The 16,557-nt window shown below is 54.0% G+C and overlaps 4 protein-coding genes across 4 annotated transcripts; 1 reads left to right on the forward strand and 3 right to left on the reverse strand.

Moving 5' to 3' along the window:
- Nucleotides 1–299: 299 nt before the first annotated feature.
- Nucleotides 300–800, reverse strand: CGGC5_v006547 (uncharacterized protein; the record flags this gene model as incomplete). Its single annotated transcript, XM_032031313.1, has 1 exon — nt 300–800. The coding sequence occupies one exon, from the start codon at nt 798–800 to the stop codon at nt 300–302; it is 501 nt and encodes a 166-aa protein (XP_031889078.1).
- Nucleotides 801–6,612: 5,812 nt separating this feature from the next.
- Nucleotides 6,613–7,745, reverse strand: CGGC5_v006548 (Protein-lysine N-methyltransferase EFM3; the record flags this gene model as incomplete). Its single annotated transcript, XM_032031314.1, has 2 exons — nt 6,613–7,428; nt 7,500–7,745. The coding sequence occupies 2 exons, from the start codon at nt 7,743–7,745 to the stop codon at nt 6,613–6,615; spliced, it is 1,062 nt and encodes a 353-aa protein (XP_031889077.1).
- Nucleotides 7,746–8,498: 753 nt separating this feature from the next.
- On the forward strand, nt 8,499–9,357 carry CGGC5_v006549 (40S ribosomal protein eS24; the record flags this gene model as incomplete). The annotated part of the gene is made up of 3 exons (XM_032031315.1): nt 8,499–8,581; nt 8,860–9,107; nt 9,281–9,357. The coding sequence occupies 3 exons, from the start codon at nt 8,499–8,501 to the stop codon at nt 9,355–9,357; spliced, it is 408 nt and encodes a 135-aa protein (XP_031889080.1).
- A 4,763-nt stretch (nt 9,358–14,120) lies between these two features.
- SSN3 (Serine/threonine-protein kinase SSN3) lies at nt 14,121–15,549 on the reverse strand (the record flags this gene model as incomplete). Its single annotated transcript, XM_032031316.1, has 2 exons — nt 14,121–15,412; nt 15,504–15,549. 2 exons carry the CDS (start codon nt 15,547–15,549, stop codon nt 14,121–14,123), a joined length of 1,338 nt encoding a protein of 445 aa, XP_031889079.1.
- Nucleotides 15,550–16,557: the final 1,008 nt, after the last annotated feature.

The raw sequence follows: 16,557 nt of genomic DNA on the forward strand, positions 1-16,557 counted from the left end.
GAAAAAAAAAAGATTTCCCTCGGGCGAATGCTTGAAAAAATGATGAAGCAAATGCTATTCGCCCGTATGCATCCAACTTTTGTTATCCCGTGGTGCATGCCATGCCATGCCACTGCCATGCCTTTCTCGGCAGATCTGTAGAAATTCCCGCCGCCTTTCAACGCCATTTCCCAAAGGTAGATCGTACCTTGTTCTGTCCCAGGTCCCAAATTGCCGAAAGAAGAAAAATCCCAAGCCCGGCAAATTAGCTGTAATAATTGGTGGTCGACATGTGTCGATCAGAGAGGAACGAAAAGAGCTCACGGAGAGCTCTTACGTCGTCGCTCAGAGCGCAGCTCCTTCTCCGTATCCATGAGACGGCACTGAACCCACATGCGGAACGAGCTGTCGCTCCGCACCTGCTCGCAGTTGAGCAGCTCCATCAGGGCCCGCTTCATGCCCTCGTTGACGTCGAACAGACGCTGCTCCTCCTCCGCGACGGCCCAGATCGTCGTCTCGTCCGCGATCGGAGCGAGGGAGCTGCTGCGGCGCGCCTTGGGGGAGGAGAGCGACGAGCGCCGGCTGCGGCTGTGGTGTCTGCGACCGCCGGTGGGGTACTGTCCGAACGGCGAGCAGGTGCTGCGGGTGGGGGACACGGAGGGTGAGGAGGCGAGGGAGGTGCTGCAGGTAGTGGTGATGGGCCTGATCTGGTCGAGGTGTTGACGGAGCTCCTCGTGTTGGGAGTGCAGGAGGAGATATTGTTGCAGGGCGAAGTTGGAGGTTTGCTCCTGTGAGAGGGGGAGGGTGCTTTGGGCGGCCATTTTTGATGGTGTTGTTAATGGATGTGATAGTTGTAATGTGCAGGTGAGATGTCTTTGGGCTATTGACGAGCCCATCGGAAACCAATGTGGGAGAGAAAGAAAAGGTAATTGAAATGGTTTAGCTGTGGGCTGATGGTTGTTTAGGTAGGTAGACGAAGACAGAGTTCGGAGTGTCGTCGGCAAGTGTGTGCAGCGTGCACTGGCGAGATGTGGTCGTGTAATGACGAGGGGGTAGCGAGACGATGTCGTCAATGTGATGCTGTTCGGCAAGGTGGCAGATCGGTCACCGCAATGGTACTCAGGTAGCTGGATATATATGCGAGTTGTCGTCGGCGGTGGTGGTGGTGAAGTTTGTTTTGTTTGTTTGTTCTCCAACAACGGTAAAAGAGGCGTCAAGCGGCTGATAAGAGCGCAGGAAAGGGCCTCGACGGTGAATGGCTGGGATGGGAGTGCGAGAGGGGGGGAAGAAGACGGAGGGCAATTGACTCGTGGTCTGGCTTGGTCCGATGGTTCGAGGAGGAGCAGAATGGCAGCGTGCGTCGAGTACTAATACCGAGTACGTTCGCTAGCTCTCCCGCCCTGTCGATGGCGTCGATCACAGGTGGAGCCGTCGTCCTTTGTCTCCTTTCAAATGAACCCCCGTTGGCGTGCAAGAGAAGGAGATGCGGACTGGGGCGCGGGCGTTGGGCCTTGTCCAACTGGTCCGACTTTTTGCGTGGGTTTGGCGGGGGTCGCGCAGCAGAGGTTCCCCTCAGATGTCGGTAATAAATGTGAAAAAGAGGAGAAGGGATGCAGCGACTGATCAGGGCGTGCCCGCTGGCGAGCAGATGTTTGGTCAGAGATTGAGGAGGTGAGGAGGTGAGAGCTCTTGTCCCGGTCCGGGGAAGAAGAGGCGATCAAGTAATATGTAGCTAAGGTGTGCGTCGTGCCTCTTTTGCAGTTTGCGGTGTGCACGTCCGATGCAGCTGGATAAGGGCCGGTTGGTCGGTCGGTACCGGTATTAAAAGTGTAAGCCAGGTCCAGTGTGTAAGAAGCTCCTCAACTGGGTTCCGTGGTTCCTCAACTGAAAGCCCCCCCGGCAAATGGTGGGTGGTCCTGTCGGGCGTGGCAGGTTTTCCGGTTCTTGTTTTTATTAATAGTTAGGTGACGGTGGGATGTCGCCCGGAAGGGAACAAGCGGAGAGTTGACGAGATAAGGTAATGCGCGATGGAAGGGAACCAGAGACTTGTCAGAAATTGGGCGAGATGAGAATGAGAGACAGGCCAGGCACAGGAACCAGCCAGCCAGCACGTTGATTATCGCGGTGCTGTACCAATAATCAAAGCTTGGACGTCCCTCGTGGAAATCACCCCCCGTTCGAAGTGGCGCTAAATAGAACCAGCAGAAAAAGCCACAGGGCGTTTAACACACCACACAATGCAAAGGGACCGGGATGTTTTGGGGCCCTCGGGGCTGGACTTCAACGTGGGTTTCTGTGTGTGCTTGCTGCGGTGCGTAACGCCGTATGGTGTCGACGGGCCAAGACTTAGGTGCGGCGGTGGTGTCCCACTGCTAATAAATACCAACAAACGGCGAACCCGTTGTTGCAAAACCGACAGAACTGGGTGAGGCGCCCGGTAGTCAGGAGAAGGGATGCGCAAGCAGGGTGCGGAAAAGGGAATGGTGAACGCACCGGCCGACAGCCGGGAGGTGGTCTGGAAGCTTTTTTGGGACCAAGTGATGCTTTTGATGGAGCGGTTCAGGTCTGCCGTCGCAGGAGTCAAAGCCCAAAGAGACTAAAACTTTGGCTAACTCTCTTGTGATGGCGTGCGTTTCCGTTGTCCGTGACGGCAGAGGGGATGGACGGGAGGGGAGGTGTGAGACTTTTGTGATGTATGCAATTTGGGGAGGGAGACCTAGACTCAGACAAGTCTGTACCAGAATGTGGTAGATACGGTCTGAAATCTCACTGAACGGTGGTGGCTGGTGGTGGTGGTGATGGTGACGATGAGGGGATGCCAACTACCTAATATTGGCGGCCGATAGCGTAAGACGGGACGGACGGGGATATGGATGTCTGGGAGATGGTGTGTGGAAGGAGCACTCTCGACGACCCCTGGTCCAATTAATAGACCCGGTCCAGCCCGGATGGGAGGTGGATGATAATACGAAGACAACTGACAAGCGCGCTGTCGTCTTTCAATGCGTGTAGGCGCTGCCCGCAGTGGTTTTGCCCACTCGAATGGCAGGTCGGAGTTGGCAGAGGGGTCGTCTGTGGATACGGTTCGCTGCCGGTGGGTGGTGCAATAAACCGGTTCGATGTTGCGCTATCCAACCGGTACAAGAAGGGCACAGCAATGGAGCATGCAACTAATCCCTAGTAACATGCAGCCCACGCGCTCCGATGAGAGGTCCAGTTGGTCCACGTTGGGGCTAGGCCTTGCTTGCTCTGCCCTTTTTGCTGGTGGTGGTGGTGTTGTTGGTGTACCGTGTATGTAAGGTAGCCCACGGATATGATGGCGCTATCTCCTGAGTTCTTTCGTGTAGGTGGTTTTGGGGGTGACCTTTGGCCAAGTTAAGCGCCCTGATACGGGTCTACTTCCCAAACTGGTGGTGCGCAGGGTCGTGTCGGCGTGGCGCTGTTAGTGCAGCCGACGACAAGATTGTGATACCGACGATGCGGTTGGCGAAGGCGATAACAAAGTTCGATGATAAAGTGCGAGGGCCCCTGGAGGCGAAATCGACCTCAGCTGGCTGCTAGTGGTGCTCGTTGCCGGCGCCGCGGTGACGACGATGCTGATGCGATGCCAGAAAGAAGTCCCTGGCGAATGAGGACTGGAGGAGGTGCACGAAGCTGAGGTGATCGTGGTGTTGTTGCTGTTGTTTCTGCTGGGGCGTAGTATTACCGGTATGGCTGTGCGGGCTCGTGTCTGCGGGGCCGCGCTGCTGCTTCTGCAGTTCTCGTGATTCCTGTTGATGATGCCGGTGCTTGTTTTGTTGTTGATGTCCGTGTTCAGGTTTATGCTGGATTTCCGGAGGTTCGGGGGTGATCCAGGTTATTTCACAATGATACATAGCAATACGGAGAAATATGCTGGTGACAATATCGACGGGCTTGTCCTGGGTTTGGTGTAGACTAAGGTACTCGGAGGAGGGAGGAAAGGGTTGCTTGAGACTGAACAGTTGTCTCGGGGCTTGACGCCTTTGAGGCTGGTGGCATTTTGTACTTCCCAACTCGAGGCCGCTACAGGGCCATTCGAACACACAAGTGACGTACGTGCCTCAGAAGACCATGTGGCTTGCCAGCGCTTGGGGTCTCACGTATCGCGATCCCACGTTTGGCTCTCCTTTGCTTTGCCATTTCTCCCTGCTTTTTAGGCCCTCGATGAGGTATTCGCCTGGTAATAATGGGGACACAAGGGGGCCACTCTTTGGCACACGGCCCGCTAATAACGCTCATGCTTTATGTTTTTTTGCTCCGATGTGCTTTGAATAGAAGCTGTCCCCGGCACGACTTCCGAGCAAGACAGGACAGGCTGTGGCCACTGCTGGAGGGGTTTTGGTAAGGGGACATCCTGTTTTCAGACGAATTCGCATGCTCGTGTTGCGGGAGATCCCTCTGGGCAGACGCCGCGGATCAGCCAACGCCTCTGATCTCAAGCGCAGCCTGGCCGCGAGCCGGCCTGGAGACAATCATGCCCAGCAGGAAATGATGGCGAGCGGTGAAGGTTGTACACACCGCGCCCTCGTTGGGTGTCAAAGTACTTTTGGGTTCAGTCTGGCAGCTTGAAAAGACCCTTCTTGCTGCTTTGGGTTGCATGGATGTCACTCTGACACCACCTTCACTGAGGGCTTGCAAACGGAGATTCGTCCGGACAAGACAACCTCACCTCTCGCTTCAGGCTGGCGGCGCGGCGACGCCAGCACCTGCACCTCTACCGAAGGCCCAGGAGCTCCCATCATCAAATGATCGGAGGGGATCAGAATTCCCTGACAGTCCAGCCTCTGGGATCGTCGCCCCCGGTGTACGCAACCGCAGCCACGAGACCACCAAGAGGCGGTTCGTACCTTGCAGAGAAGCTCCTTTGGCCCCCAACAGACGGAAGGGAAAGGTGACCGGCCGGCGATCCCAAAGTCCTCTTTTTTTGACAAGTCGCAAACCACACCAGACAACACACGCACACCACACAGAATTCGATCCGAACCAAACATATGATGGGACTGATGGGAAAATCGACAGGCCGACCCATGATCTGAGCCTTTTCTGATCCTCATCCTTGGGGCGCGTGCGATGACTTCATAGCCTCGTTTCAACGGCTCGACCCTGCCCTGTTTCGTTCCCGCCTTTTTTTTCTCCTCCCCCTAACCCCCTTCTCATGATCCCGATCCCGGCCCCGGCCATGTCGCTCCCATGCCGTCAAAGGAAGGTCCAGAAGGAAAGATAGAGCTCCCCCAGCTATCAAAGCTCTGAGCTTCCACAAATGATGGCCAGACCACCATACCGGCGGATTGGCAATGTGTTGGTGCTCCCGAAGAATGCCAGCTCGCCCAATCAGTGAGCTCCCTGCGTCTCTTTTCCCCTAGTCGATGTTGCAAGGGTCCGTTCCTTCGTGCGAGCCACAAGACCTTCGCACGTCACCCAGGCCCAGCTTGCGTGGTGTTTCGCCGTAATTTCCATTCTTTTCCCCCAGCGAATTTCAGCCACACCTTGAACGGTCGACAATATGACGTCCATCCATCTGTCAGGCTCACCTTTTCACACGTCGTCAACCGGAGCGTAGTCTCCGTATTGATTTTTGCCAACACAGCCTTACGTAAATTCCATTCCTACTGGGTCAAGCTTTTCCTTCTGTATTGAATTGACTTTCTGGGGTTCCCAACCGACAACCGAAAGGCAACAGGCGAAGGTTAGAGGAGAAGAAAAGGTTGACCCCTCATCCTGAACGTTTGCGGTGCTCTCGAACTCTCTCCACGCCCTGAGACTGCCGGAGCATCAGGCCACATGCCTCTGGCGCCCCCGGGAATGCGGGGAAAGCTGGGGATGCATGAAGTTGACAGGCAATAACCTGATAATCGACTGGTTCGCGGAGGTCCCAGTGAATCTTGTTGGAGATGGCATGATGGGCTCGGGAAAAAAGCTTGGGGTGCATGCTCGAGCTTGCGGACGATGTTACTCGCCATGAACTGACTTTCAGCCCCGACTTTTCATCGTCGTAGGCACGACACCAGCTTGCCATTCGCTGCTGTAAGGCGCCATTCACTCTTGGAGTCACCAGATTTACCCTCTCCTCCCTCAAAGAAATGCCTGGAAGCTTCTCGGGTTTCGGGAGATCTCCCATTTTACCAGAGACGCTCCAGTTTCCAACTTCAGACTGGACCCTGCGTTTTGGATTTGCACGCATGTCATCGTTGATCCTTGTCAATCTTGTGAGCTCTCCTCGTGCTGATGTAGGTTCTGCAGCATCAGGCCATGAACTGCTGTTGCTGATTCATCGTCTCTTGTCAAGTTAACTGCGCTTCACATGTCGTGGTATTGCAGCCAGCTGGCCTGGCGAAAACTCTTTTTTTGAGCCAGCAGTCACTGCGGTGTCTAAGCTACGGGAGTCCAGACGACGTCTTGAAAGCTTCCTTGGAAGGTGCGCCAGCGGTCTAGAACTCTCCGTGCTCGAGAGATGCATCGCCTCGCCGGTGTTGCGTCCCGCAAGTCGCATATGCACGATGCCGAACGTTCGGTGCGGTGGCTCGGACAGCTGCATTGCGGTAGCATCAACCTTCTTGCCGCGTGGGCTCAACCGCGGCTTATCAGGGCGTCACGGTCGCTTTGGTGACGATCTCACCACATCACGCTTGTGCTCGTACTCGAGGGCGCAGACACTCGGCATATCCGGATGGGAACGCTGTCGCTGTAAAGGGGGCCCTTTTGCAGCGCCCTGGCGGGAATGGGAAAGTCGACGTAGTCCAAGCCCATGCCGCGTTCGCGGCAGCGGCTGCAGAAGGCCTCAAAGGTAACCTCGTTGCGCTGAGTTGCAGATATCAAGACCTCCACCTTGGGGAAGAGGGTGAACAGCTCCTCGACCGTCGCGATAAGCGCTGGGATGATGCTCTGGTCGTACGTGATATCGGCGCCAATGACGACGTCGACGCTCTCGCCATTGTTCCACTTCTGATCTTCTGTTCCGATGAGGGCGTGTCCCCATCTCAGCTCCATGGGTCTGACCAGCTCGCTGTCTTGAAGATCGTTGAGGAAGAAACTCTCTGGGAGGTTGTTGATAACATCATCAGACCCGTCCGACGCAACAACGTGAGCAGCACCAAGGTGCTTGGCGCAGAGGATGGCGAGATATCCGGTTCCTGCACCAAGTTCCAAGACCCTTTTTCCGTTGATGATCTGATGGTTGGCGCATAGGTACTGGCCAAGGTGCAATGCGGCTTCCCACGTTCGGAGACCCGTGGTGCCAGACGCAGAGATCAGCGAGCGGGCCTCAAGCAGGGTGATGTCAGGCGTAGATAACGGCTGATCTGGGGATATGCTCTCCAGTCCACTAAGGTGATATGTGACGTAGGACTTTTGTTGGACGGAAGACGCCTCGGAGGGAATTGGATTCGCGAGAGACTCTGACAAGGCTGTCATGAGATCTTCCGAAACCTCCTAAGGGTAGTCAGACGCTTCCACCCAGGAACGTGTTATGCTTGGGTGTTACAGATTGAGGGGGCACTTACATGCTGGTCCCAGTCCTCAATACTCGACTCTATTCTCGCGACAAGCTCTTTAAGTACACGAAGTCTATATCGACCTGGGGGCGCGTAGCGTGGGCCTTCTTCTGAAAACAGCTTCTTGTAGATTGCATTTTGGGCCTGTGGTTCTCGAATAACTTGAGCGGGTGGATAATCTAGCGTTGGCTCGAGCTGCAGATATTGGGAGCAGAACCGATTGACGGAGTCGTCTAGTGTTGAAAGATGCATCATCTTGGCAATGAATCTGGTACTTTGTGCCTGGTGCCTGGTGAAGTTGACCAGGGTTTCAAGTGAAGTTGTCGTGTTGCCCAATTGGGAAGTGGGTTAAAAATTGGCAGTGAGGGGGCACCAGAACGGATGCTCCTGCCTAAGAAATCGTGTTATCGATTGACTCTTCTGAAACCGCCTCGGTGCGAGAGGAATTGGAATCAGATCCAAGGCAAATATTAAAAGCGAAAGAATGATCTGGTATCAGTCTCTCATATCTTGTCAAGACATGTCAGTGAAATTCGAGATGTCGATATGAGCAGGGTCGAGGGGCACCGAGATGTTGCTGAGTCAGAATCGCAAAGTTGAGCCGTACAAACACAGTGCAGCATCGGACCCCTCCACAAGCGCTCCAGCGTTGTCGACATTTCCAGAGTTGCATCCCAAAAATTCTAATTCGCTGAGCGGAAGGTGCCAGTCACATGACTAGGTGCGCTCTTGCCAGACACGAAAGAGAGAGAAGAAAAAACAGGGAAGGATCCAGTCGCCCCACGTGACCCTGACACTTGCCGCCACGCTCCATCGCTGGCAGGCTGCTGTGCGCCAGGCACGGACGCTTTCTAGGGCTTCCGCCCAATTAAGCGAACCAGTCCCCCTCGCGGAAATTTCACCTCTGGTACCCCATCACAATTCTCAGGACTTTGACGATATCACACCTCTCCGACTTTCTGTCTCAGCGTCAACCCTCTCGACAGACAGATCAGCCCAACCGCAAAGATGGCGGACGTCGACACCCCCGTCACCCTGCGAACTCGCAAGTTCATCCGTAACCCCCTGCTTGGCCGTAAGCAGATGGTCGTGTGAGTTTGCCCCCTCAAGATTTCCGTCTTTGTCTCGCCCAAGAAGCCCCGGATCGAAAAAGAGGAGGAAACCACCGCAACGAGAAGAGCATCCAACCGCGACAATCCATCACCGCCGCCATCGAGTACCGAAACAGAGCGACAATCGCGACACTTTTATCCGCCACAAATTTTGACGAAACGCGAGCGCGTGGAGGAAGCATGGGGCAACCGGGGCAAAGGGCGAAAAAAAGTTCGATGCAAGAGACTTGTGTGTGCTGACTTTGCCCGCGCAACAGTGACATCCTCCACCCCGGCCGTGCCAACATCTCCAAGGATGAGCTCCGTGAGAAGCTCGGCTCCTTGTACAAGGCCACCAAGGACCAGATCAACGTCTTCGGTCTCCGCACCCAGTTCGGTGGTGGCAAGACCACCGGCTTCGCTCTCGTCTACGACTCCCCCGAGGCCATGAAGAAGTTCGAGCCCCACTACAGACTGGTCCGCGTTGGCTTTGCCAACAAGATCGAGAAGGCCAGCAGACAGCAGCGTACGTCGACACCGGTCCGTCACCCGAGGAGGATATCAGGAGGTCTTGCGGAAGCGGTCGGGCATCTCCCCGAATGCCGTGCCTCTGTCGGGCCGTCTGATGTCTCCCGCGCGGTGGCGAACAACACTCCCAACCCTCAAGAAGCAAACGCTGACATTCCCCGCGCTCTACAGGCAAGCAGCGCAAGAACCGCCAGAAGACTCTGCGCGGAACGGCGAAGGTCAAGGGTGCCAAGAAGAAGAAGGAGTAAGCGGTTTACCTTGCCTAGGGTCAAGGCGCATGAGGGATTCCCCGGATCATCCGCACCGTGGGCGGCGTTGGTGGAACATCAAAATGAAAAATGTCGTCAACTTGGGCTCGTGTGTTCCTTGGGGGTTCCCTTATCTCATGGGGTCATCCAACCGGCTGCGGCTTTGTGCATTATTCGACGAAGAAACAATGCGGCTTTTGCATCGTCCCTTGGTGTGTCTTCGGCTGGGTTGGTCGGAGCACATAAAATTCTAGAGTCTACGCGGCGTGAAAGGGGGAATGGGTTCATGATTCTCTCAAATATGAAATGCATCAAAACAAACCGTATGCCTTGGTTCCCCAAATACTTGACCCGCATGTTTCGAGTGATCGTTCGGCAGTGACAATGGTTATCTCATCCAAACTGGGAACTGGTTTCCATCTGCGGAACCTGAAGAGAACCCTTGAACACGGCGTGATGGACCACCGCTAGCTGAATGTTGGTGCAGATAATGGAGCACTGCCTTTCTATGGTTCTGCCGGCAGTCAACTCGCAGTCCTCGATAAGTGCGCATGTGGTGGCAAGATATGGCGGCAATTTGCTCAACCCTACCGATGATGTACAGAATATGTCTCGCTGCACGGTTTTGCCTGCCGTGCCCGTTGGAGAATCCGTCCCAAGGTTTCGCGAGGTTCAAACAGGCAAGCATTCGTCCTCCGGTGGATGCTATTCGCATGAATAAGGAGCCGACGAGCCACGCCGACAGAGTCGCCGGCCAAGACATCAAAACTCAGTTTGAAGTTGTATTTGGTCGCTCCGTTGTTCATCAAGCTGATTTGGAACGAATTCCTTAATGTTTAGCTGCCTCCGTTGCGTGTACGGGGTAAAAGAATGTCGCCACATGCACCCCGATCTCGTTTGCTGTTCGAAAGAAATGGATGTCACGATGCTGAGCCTTTATATGCAAATGATGAGGGTCCATGGCAGCTTTACCTCGTCTCTGCGCACCCTACTACATGCCGTTCAATTTTGGACCTGTCTCGGCTGCTATCCTTCGTTTTAATATAGATCTCGTGATCTGGTATGGAACGCAGCACTCTTGCATGTGTACCATCGGGTGTAAATTGACCAGCTTTCCGTCACACAGACAGCAATGTGTATTTAAGCTATTGTTTGCCTTCTCTTTCGTCACAATTGAAACAACAGATTCACAAGGTCGGTTGCATTTTGTGAGGAAAAGACATTTCTGTCAAGCGCCACGATACTTTGGAGATGGCTGGCAAGGAGCATCAGCGAGCATTTGCTGCCTGGTGTCAGCCAAAGTATACACAGACATGAATCACCATACGGTGAGGATCGCCGAGAGAGCTGCAGAACAACGTATATGAATTTGCAAGTCGTTTGTATATTTCCAGGATTATATAAGATGAGGCGTGTAGTCGTAGAAGCGCCAACTACTTGTTAACGTGCCGGATTGTCGACATTCGGATAGCGTTTTCGCAGAACAGGTGTGTAGATCGTGTCCAAGAAGGCCTCAGCTTCAACAACAATCGGACTCTTTCCTTCAAAGCGTTGATTGGAAACATGGAGCGACTTCTTTTCATGTGACCAGCTCTGCGAGAATTATTTAGCATCGCCATGGACATGCATATGGTTGCAAATTTTGGAACACAATGGCTCTCAATTTGGCTGCGTTAAAGTAGATGGTTGGAGTTTGTGGCTGGTTGAATTTCAAATGCCCAGGTCGATCGGGATCAAACAAGCCCTGCCCGTCGTCGTCACGACGATTAAGCTTCAGGAATCAAAGTCAGCATTCATGATGGTCATCGCTATCTGCATTTGATGTTGCGATGTATTGGGCAGTACAAGCAAGAGGCTATGGAGAACGATAGAGACACAATATTGCATGGCGAAAACCAATGTGCTTGATTGACTATGATAGTCCTGATTTCTGACTTCAGGTGCAGTTGATGGATGACTGCCTATTGGTGCCCCAGCCGCAGAGACTTCGAGAACGATCGTGTAGAGCTTCCAAGAACGCCGACACGAAAGCCGGTGTTTATTTGAGGCAGTCTCAGACTGAAAGCTTCATCATCATAGCAGCTCTTGATCATAGTAATACAAACGGTACCGGAAGGATTGGATTCCTCCGCCACATGCCATAATTGCTAGTTCCAGGTTGGTTGAGACGACGGCATGCATTCGAAAGAACACTTTCCACGAAGATTTCAACGCCAACCAGCAGCATTGTTGAAATCGAATGATGCAAGTGATCGAGACTTTTTCTTTACCTTCAGTGCTCTCGGTACCCGTGTAATAGCTTCCATTTGTAGAGCTACTTCAGTGTCCATGGATGTTGAAAGCGACTTCCGGGCATAAGTATACTTGAATAAACCGCAACGGATGCCGGATGATATCAGGCTCAAGGGACAGAAGGAAGAGGAACGTATCGTACAACTGAGGGACGCAAGCCCATAATCCGTGGCCAACTTGATAGTATAACGACAAGTTTTGCCGAATCCAACAGACATCTATCAATATCCAACGAGGTTACACATGTTTGGCGTTAACCAACCACCACCATACCAGGCGAGAGTCAGGACTTTTATATTCGCCCCTTCGGATCAAGGCATAAGCTCGCACACGTCTCTAATCGGTCTCACGCAGAAGACACCTCATTTCTGAGAACTTGCCTCTAGAACCCAAGCCTGCACCGAGGCTTTCATTATGCACTGAACGATACCTATGTGCAGCAGCCACCAAGTCTGACGCTCGTTCAGTTGTCGCGCCAAGTATTTCGGACATAATTTCAAAACAAATGCTTTTATATAAAAGCGGCGGTCTTTCTGCTCTTTTGGAACCTCTCTGCAGCAAGAGACGCACAATATACGCCACATTCATTTCCAATCAAATGGTTTCTGTCTCCGCGTGCTTTTAAACGACACCACAGTCCTAATCATGCGAAAGATGTATCTGTCTGTCCGAGATCCTCGCCCACGCTCTAATGACACGCCCCAACCAACTATATATGAATACACCACTGAGCAAAGACAGTGAAGGAAAACGGCGTCGACTAGGGAGAGAAAGCAAGCCTCTTGTGCGCGTATCCTTGTCGATCAATTCCCGTCTCATAGAGAGGCCACCTCGGCTTCAAAAACATCACAATACGAACTCCAACAGACCCGGAAGACCGTAAGATTGTTGCTCAGCCAGTGTCATGTGTCCAAGGCTACGCTTTATATGCATCCCACAGCCTACGCTATGCGGGGCGATCCGACCACTTCCCCAATTTGACGTCTTTGATGTGTATAAAAGCCCCGACATATTTGCCCATACTCTTGAGTGCTTCGTCCCCAATGCACGTCTTAAGAAAAATTGCAAATTCTCAGTGGAAACACTACGAATAGAGTATTTGTTCCATTGGGCAGCGATTCTCAAAATTGACGCCAAACAGCTCCGAGTTACGCCTTCGTGCCATCGTCTTCGCTCATAACTGCTTCTCCCATTGTATTCATACAAATATACTAAACAGACGCAATCATCTATTTTCACATCAATTGTCGAACGAAGTCGGGCAGCGCTTACCACATAGCTGTCGCACATGAGGATGATGAAGATTCGCAGTAGATCCAGGGAGAAAACACTCATTTCTGGTTAGAAGCACGAAATCAAGCTCACAAGAGCGTATTTAAGCTACTAACACCCAGGCAAGCAAGCATCGGGTTCAGGACCCCAGGATGCTCAAGATTCTCCCAGGACACCCTGGAAGAGATCAAGATCCAGGTGCGATGTCTTCTATAAAAGGACAACGAAGCCAGAACCCTGATTTCTCGACCAGAATCCGACCCAGGCAAACATCTGACAATTGCACCTGGTCCATCCAGAAGGCAATTCAGACATAGTTCGAGCCTGAGGTCGTTTCAACGCCTGCCGCGATACTATTGCCGCGATATCGTATGGTCCAGTCGCGCTTGAAGTGTTCCAAGACTATTCTTCATCGCCCGCGTTGGATCCCCACCCAATACTCCCACAGAAGAGGCAAAGACCCGGAAGCATTGAGAACTTGGTTCAGTCGGAAAGGAACAAGCCTCTCTCTACCAAGACATCCGCAGGTAACCCTTCGTCACGGAGCTCACATCTTTCATCTCCAGACGAAGTCGCAGAGATGCTAGAGATGCATATTGGCTGTCTGGCCTATTTTCAAGTACAACATCAACGCCTTATATAGTACAAGACCCGTCCACCCATCGGAAGCCAGAATGAGGATGCCCGGCCCTCCGACGATGCCATCTGGCCGAGACGTGTCGGGTAGGAAGACGGACAACCCTTTCCAACGGCTAAGTCGGGCAACACCGCCTTTCTCGTATAAGGTACATAAGGGGCCGGGGACTTCATGTTTGGTATCGAAACAGGCAAATCGGCTGTTGAAAGAATACACCTGTATCGCTGTTACCCACATTTTGGTATATCGTCATCTGAACCGTCAGGCTGACTTGCTCGTTATTACTCGATGCGGGCAATCTTCCTACCTCTGCCCGTCCTCGGCACCTCTTTCAGTATATACACACCATCCCCGCGTTGTCACTCACACTCTTACCCTTACACAGCATGATTCATCGAGAGGACCTCGTCCCCATCTTCCATTCCATCTAATATAACTCATATGGTATCAACGCCCCAAACGCCACATCTATGCCCCCACCCCTCCCAAAAAAACTCCGGTGTAGAAAAAAAAGCAACCACACGCCTCATCTCACAACCCCCCGGTGAGGAAAACCCCACCCCTACATCTCCTTCATCCTCTTCACCGGCCTTGCCAACGAATCATCCGGCAGCCCGCTCCTCTTCGTCCCCGGCAGACTACTCGTCCGGATATCGTTGTCGTCCTGGCTGACCCTCCTGTGCGGGTACTCGTTCTTCAGCCCCTCAAAACAGTGCGCGTTCAACCGATCCCCCGTCGAGAAGAACGGGTGCTGCAGCGCCTTCGCCGCCGTCAGCCGCTCCACGGGGTCGTACTCCAGCAAACTCGCCAGCAGCTTGTACCCCTCCGCGCCGAGGCTCGCCAGCGGCGCGTTCTGCGCGTTCGGCGCCGACGTCGCGCTGCTCGACTGCCCCTGCGAGATGGTGCTGTAGTACCACTTCTCGAGGTTCGACCCGTTCGCCGGCGGCGGCTGCTGGTGGTGGTGCCCGCGGTGGTGGCCGTGGTGGTGCGGCGTCATCGGCGGCTGCAGCGTGCCGAGCTGCGTGTACTCGGGCATGGCGGTCAGCAGCGGCCAGCGCTCCTTGGTGGGCAGGCCCATGATGTCGACGATCTTCTGCATCTGGTTGCGCTGGAAGGGCACCGTCTTCTTGCTGTCCATCTTGGCCTCTTCACCCTTGAAGATGGGTCGCAGCGAGAGGAGCTCCGCGAAGATGCAGCCGATGGCCCACATGTCGATCGCGGGCGTGTAGTGCCGCGAGCCGAGGATGAGCTCGGGCGCGCGGTACCAGATCGTCACGACGACCTTATCGCCGCTGAAGAGCGAGTGCAGCGGCTTGTCGAAGCGCCGCGCGAGGCCCAGGTCGCCGATCTTGACCTCGCCCGCGGAGGTGACCATGATGTTGGCCGGTTTGAGGTCGCGGTGCAGGACCCAGTTGGCGTGGAGGTACTGGCACCCGTTGAGCAGCTGGAACATGATGCTCTTGACGGTCTGCGGCGGGATCGGGTGGCGCGGGTTCTGCGTGTGGTGGTGGATGATCTGCAGCAGGTCGTGCTCGGCGTACTCGAAGACCATGAAGATGCACTTGTCCTCGAGGATGATCTCGACGAGCTTGATGACGTTGGCGTGCTTCAGCTCGCTGCACAGGGACATCTCGCGGATGGCGGACTGCGAAATGCCTGTGTAAGAGATCTGCTCGCCCTCCTTGTCGGGCTTGAACTTCTTGATGGCGAACTCGCCGGGCTGGCCCTGGCGGCCGAGGGCCTTGTAGACGCGGCCATAGGTTCCTGAGCTGATGAAGCCGACGACCTTGTACCGCTCGATAACGCGGACCTTGGGCTGGTAGTTGATGTGGCCTACGCCGCGGTCTGCTGGGTCTGTGAAAAGTGAGGTTAGTATGGCCTGAGGTGGTTTTCGAGGTGTGGAGAATCTTGAATTCAAGATGTAATCGGAAGGGATGCCAAATACAAGAGCTGTGACTGTGCAGGCCGCCGTAGCCGATACCCCTCCACATATTTAGGGACGTATGCGGGAGGATGGAAGGAGGGGTGGTATAAGAGACCGGGCGAGAGGAGAGAGAAGAGAGAGAAGGTTTTTAATGATATGCACTCGCTTCACACACGACACATGTCTCCTTGTTTGCGTCTGTCTTTGTACAAGCGGAGGATGAGATGAGGTGAGACCTCTCACAGCGACACAGGGCTGATTATGAGAGAGACAATCACACGATTGACGAGAGCACAAGACGACTGAGATGAGGGGGCCAAGGCAAGGCAAGGCAAGGCAAGCTCAGGCAAGAAAGCTCACCGCCGATCTAGGTCCAGGCCTCGGAAGGGACTGACTGGGGGCTGAATTGAGGCAATGGGCTGGAGTTCGCGGGGTTCGGGCGCCTCCTAAGCTTTAAGCAGGCCAGCCAGAGCACGGCGGAAGAATGCAGCCTGCCACCCGCCGAAGGCCCGAAACACACAACTGGGAAGACCTGGGTGGTGCCGGCGCCCTTCCGCTCTCCGCCTGGGCGTTCGTGTGAGATGCAAAGGGAAAGCGAAAAAAAAAAATTGGGAAAAGGGAAAAAGGGTGTGGTGGAGACAGAGGAGACGAAAATAAGATCGAACAGAGGGAATGAGGAGAAGAGACGAGACGCGAACGCAACGTGAGTGCAAGGCCTCCCGACAGAGATATGTATGCAAGAGGCAAGTTTGGTCGTAGGCGGGATTCCCGGCAGGATGGGATAGGAGGGGTGGAGGATGGGATTGGGATGCGATAGGATGTGAACTGGGGTCGTGATGAATGGGTGTGTAAGGCGACGTGATGTGAGCTAGTGTCGGGCAGTTGGATAATCGAAAAGGATGAGGTAGATTGGGGGTTTTAGGGGGCCAGAGTGAGAAACGACGACGCAGTTGCAGCCTGAGAGGCAAGCGAGGAGCTGTGCCGCGGCGAAGTACAATGACCCCGATTCCCGAGGATGAGCTCTCTCTGATCAGTCGTTTCTCCAACCCAGGCTCTTAGTAGCTATGCAGAGCGC

This window comes from Colletotrichum fructicola (genome assembly GCF_000319635.2).
Source record: "Colletotrichum fructicola Nara gc5 chromosome Unknown KSG_Nara_v1_contig03, whole genome shotgun sequence".
Lineage (NCBI taxonomy): Eukaryota > Fungi > Ascomycota > Sordariomycetes > Glomerellales > Glomerellaceae > Colletotrichum > Colletotrichum fructicola.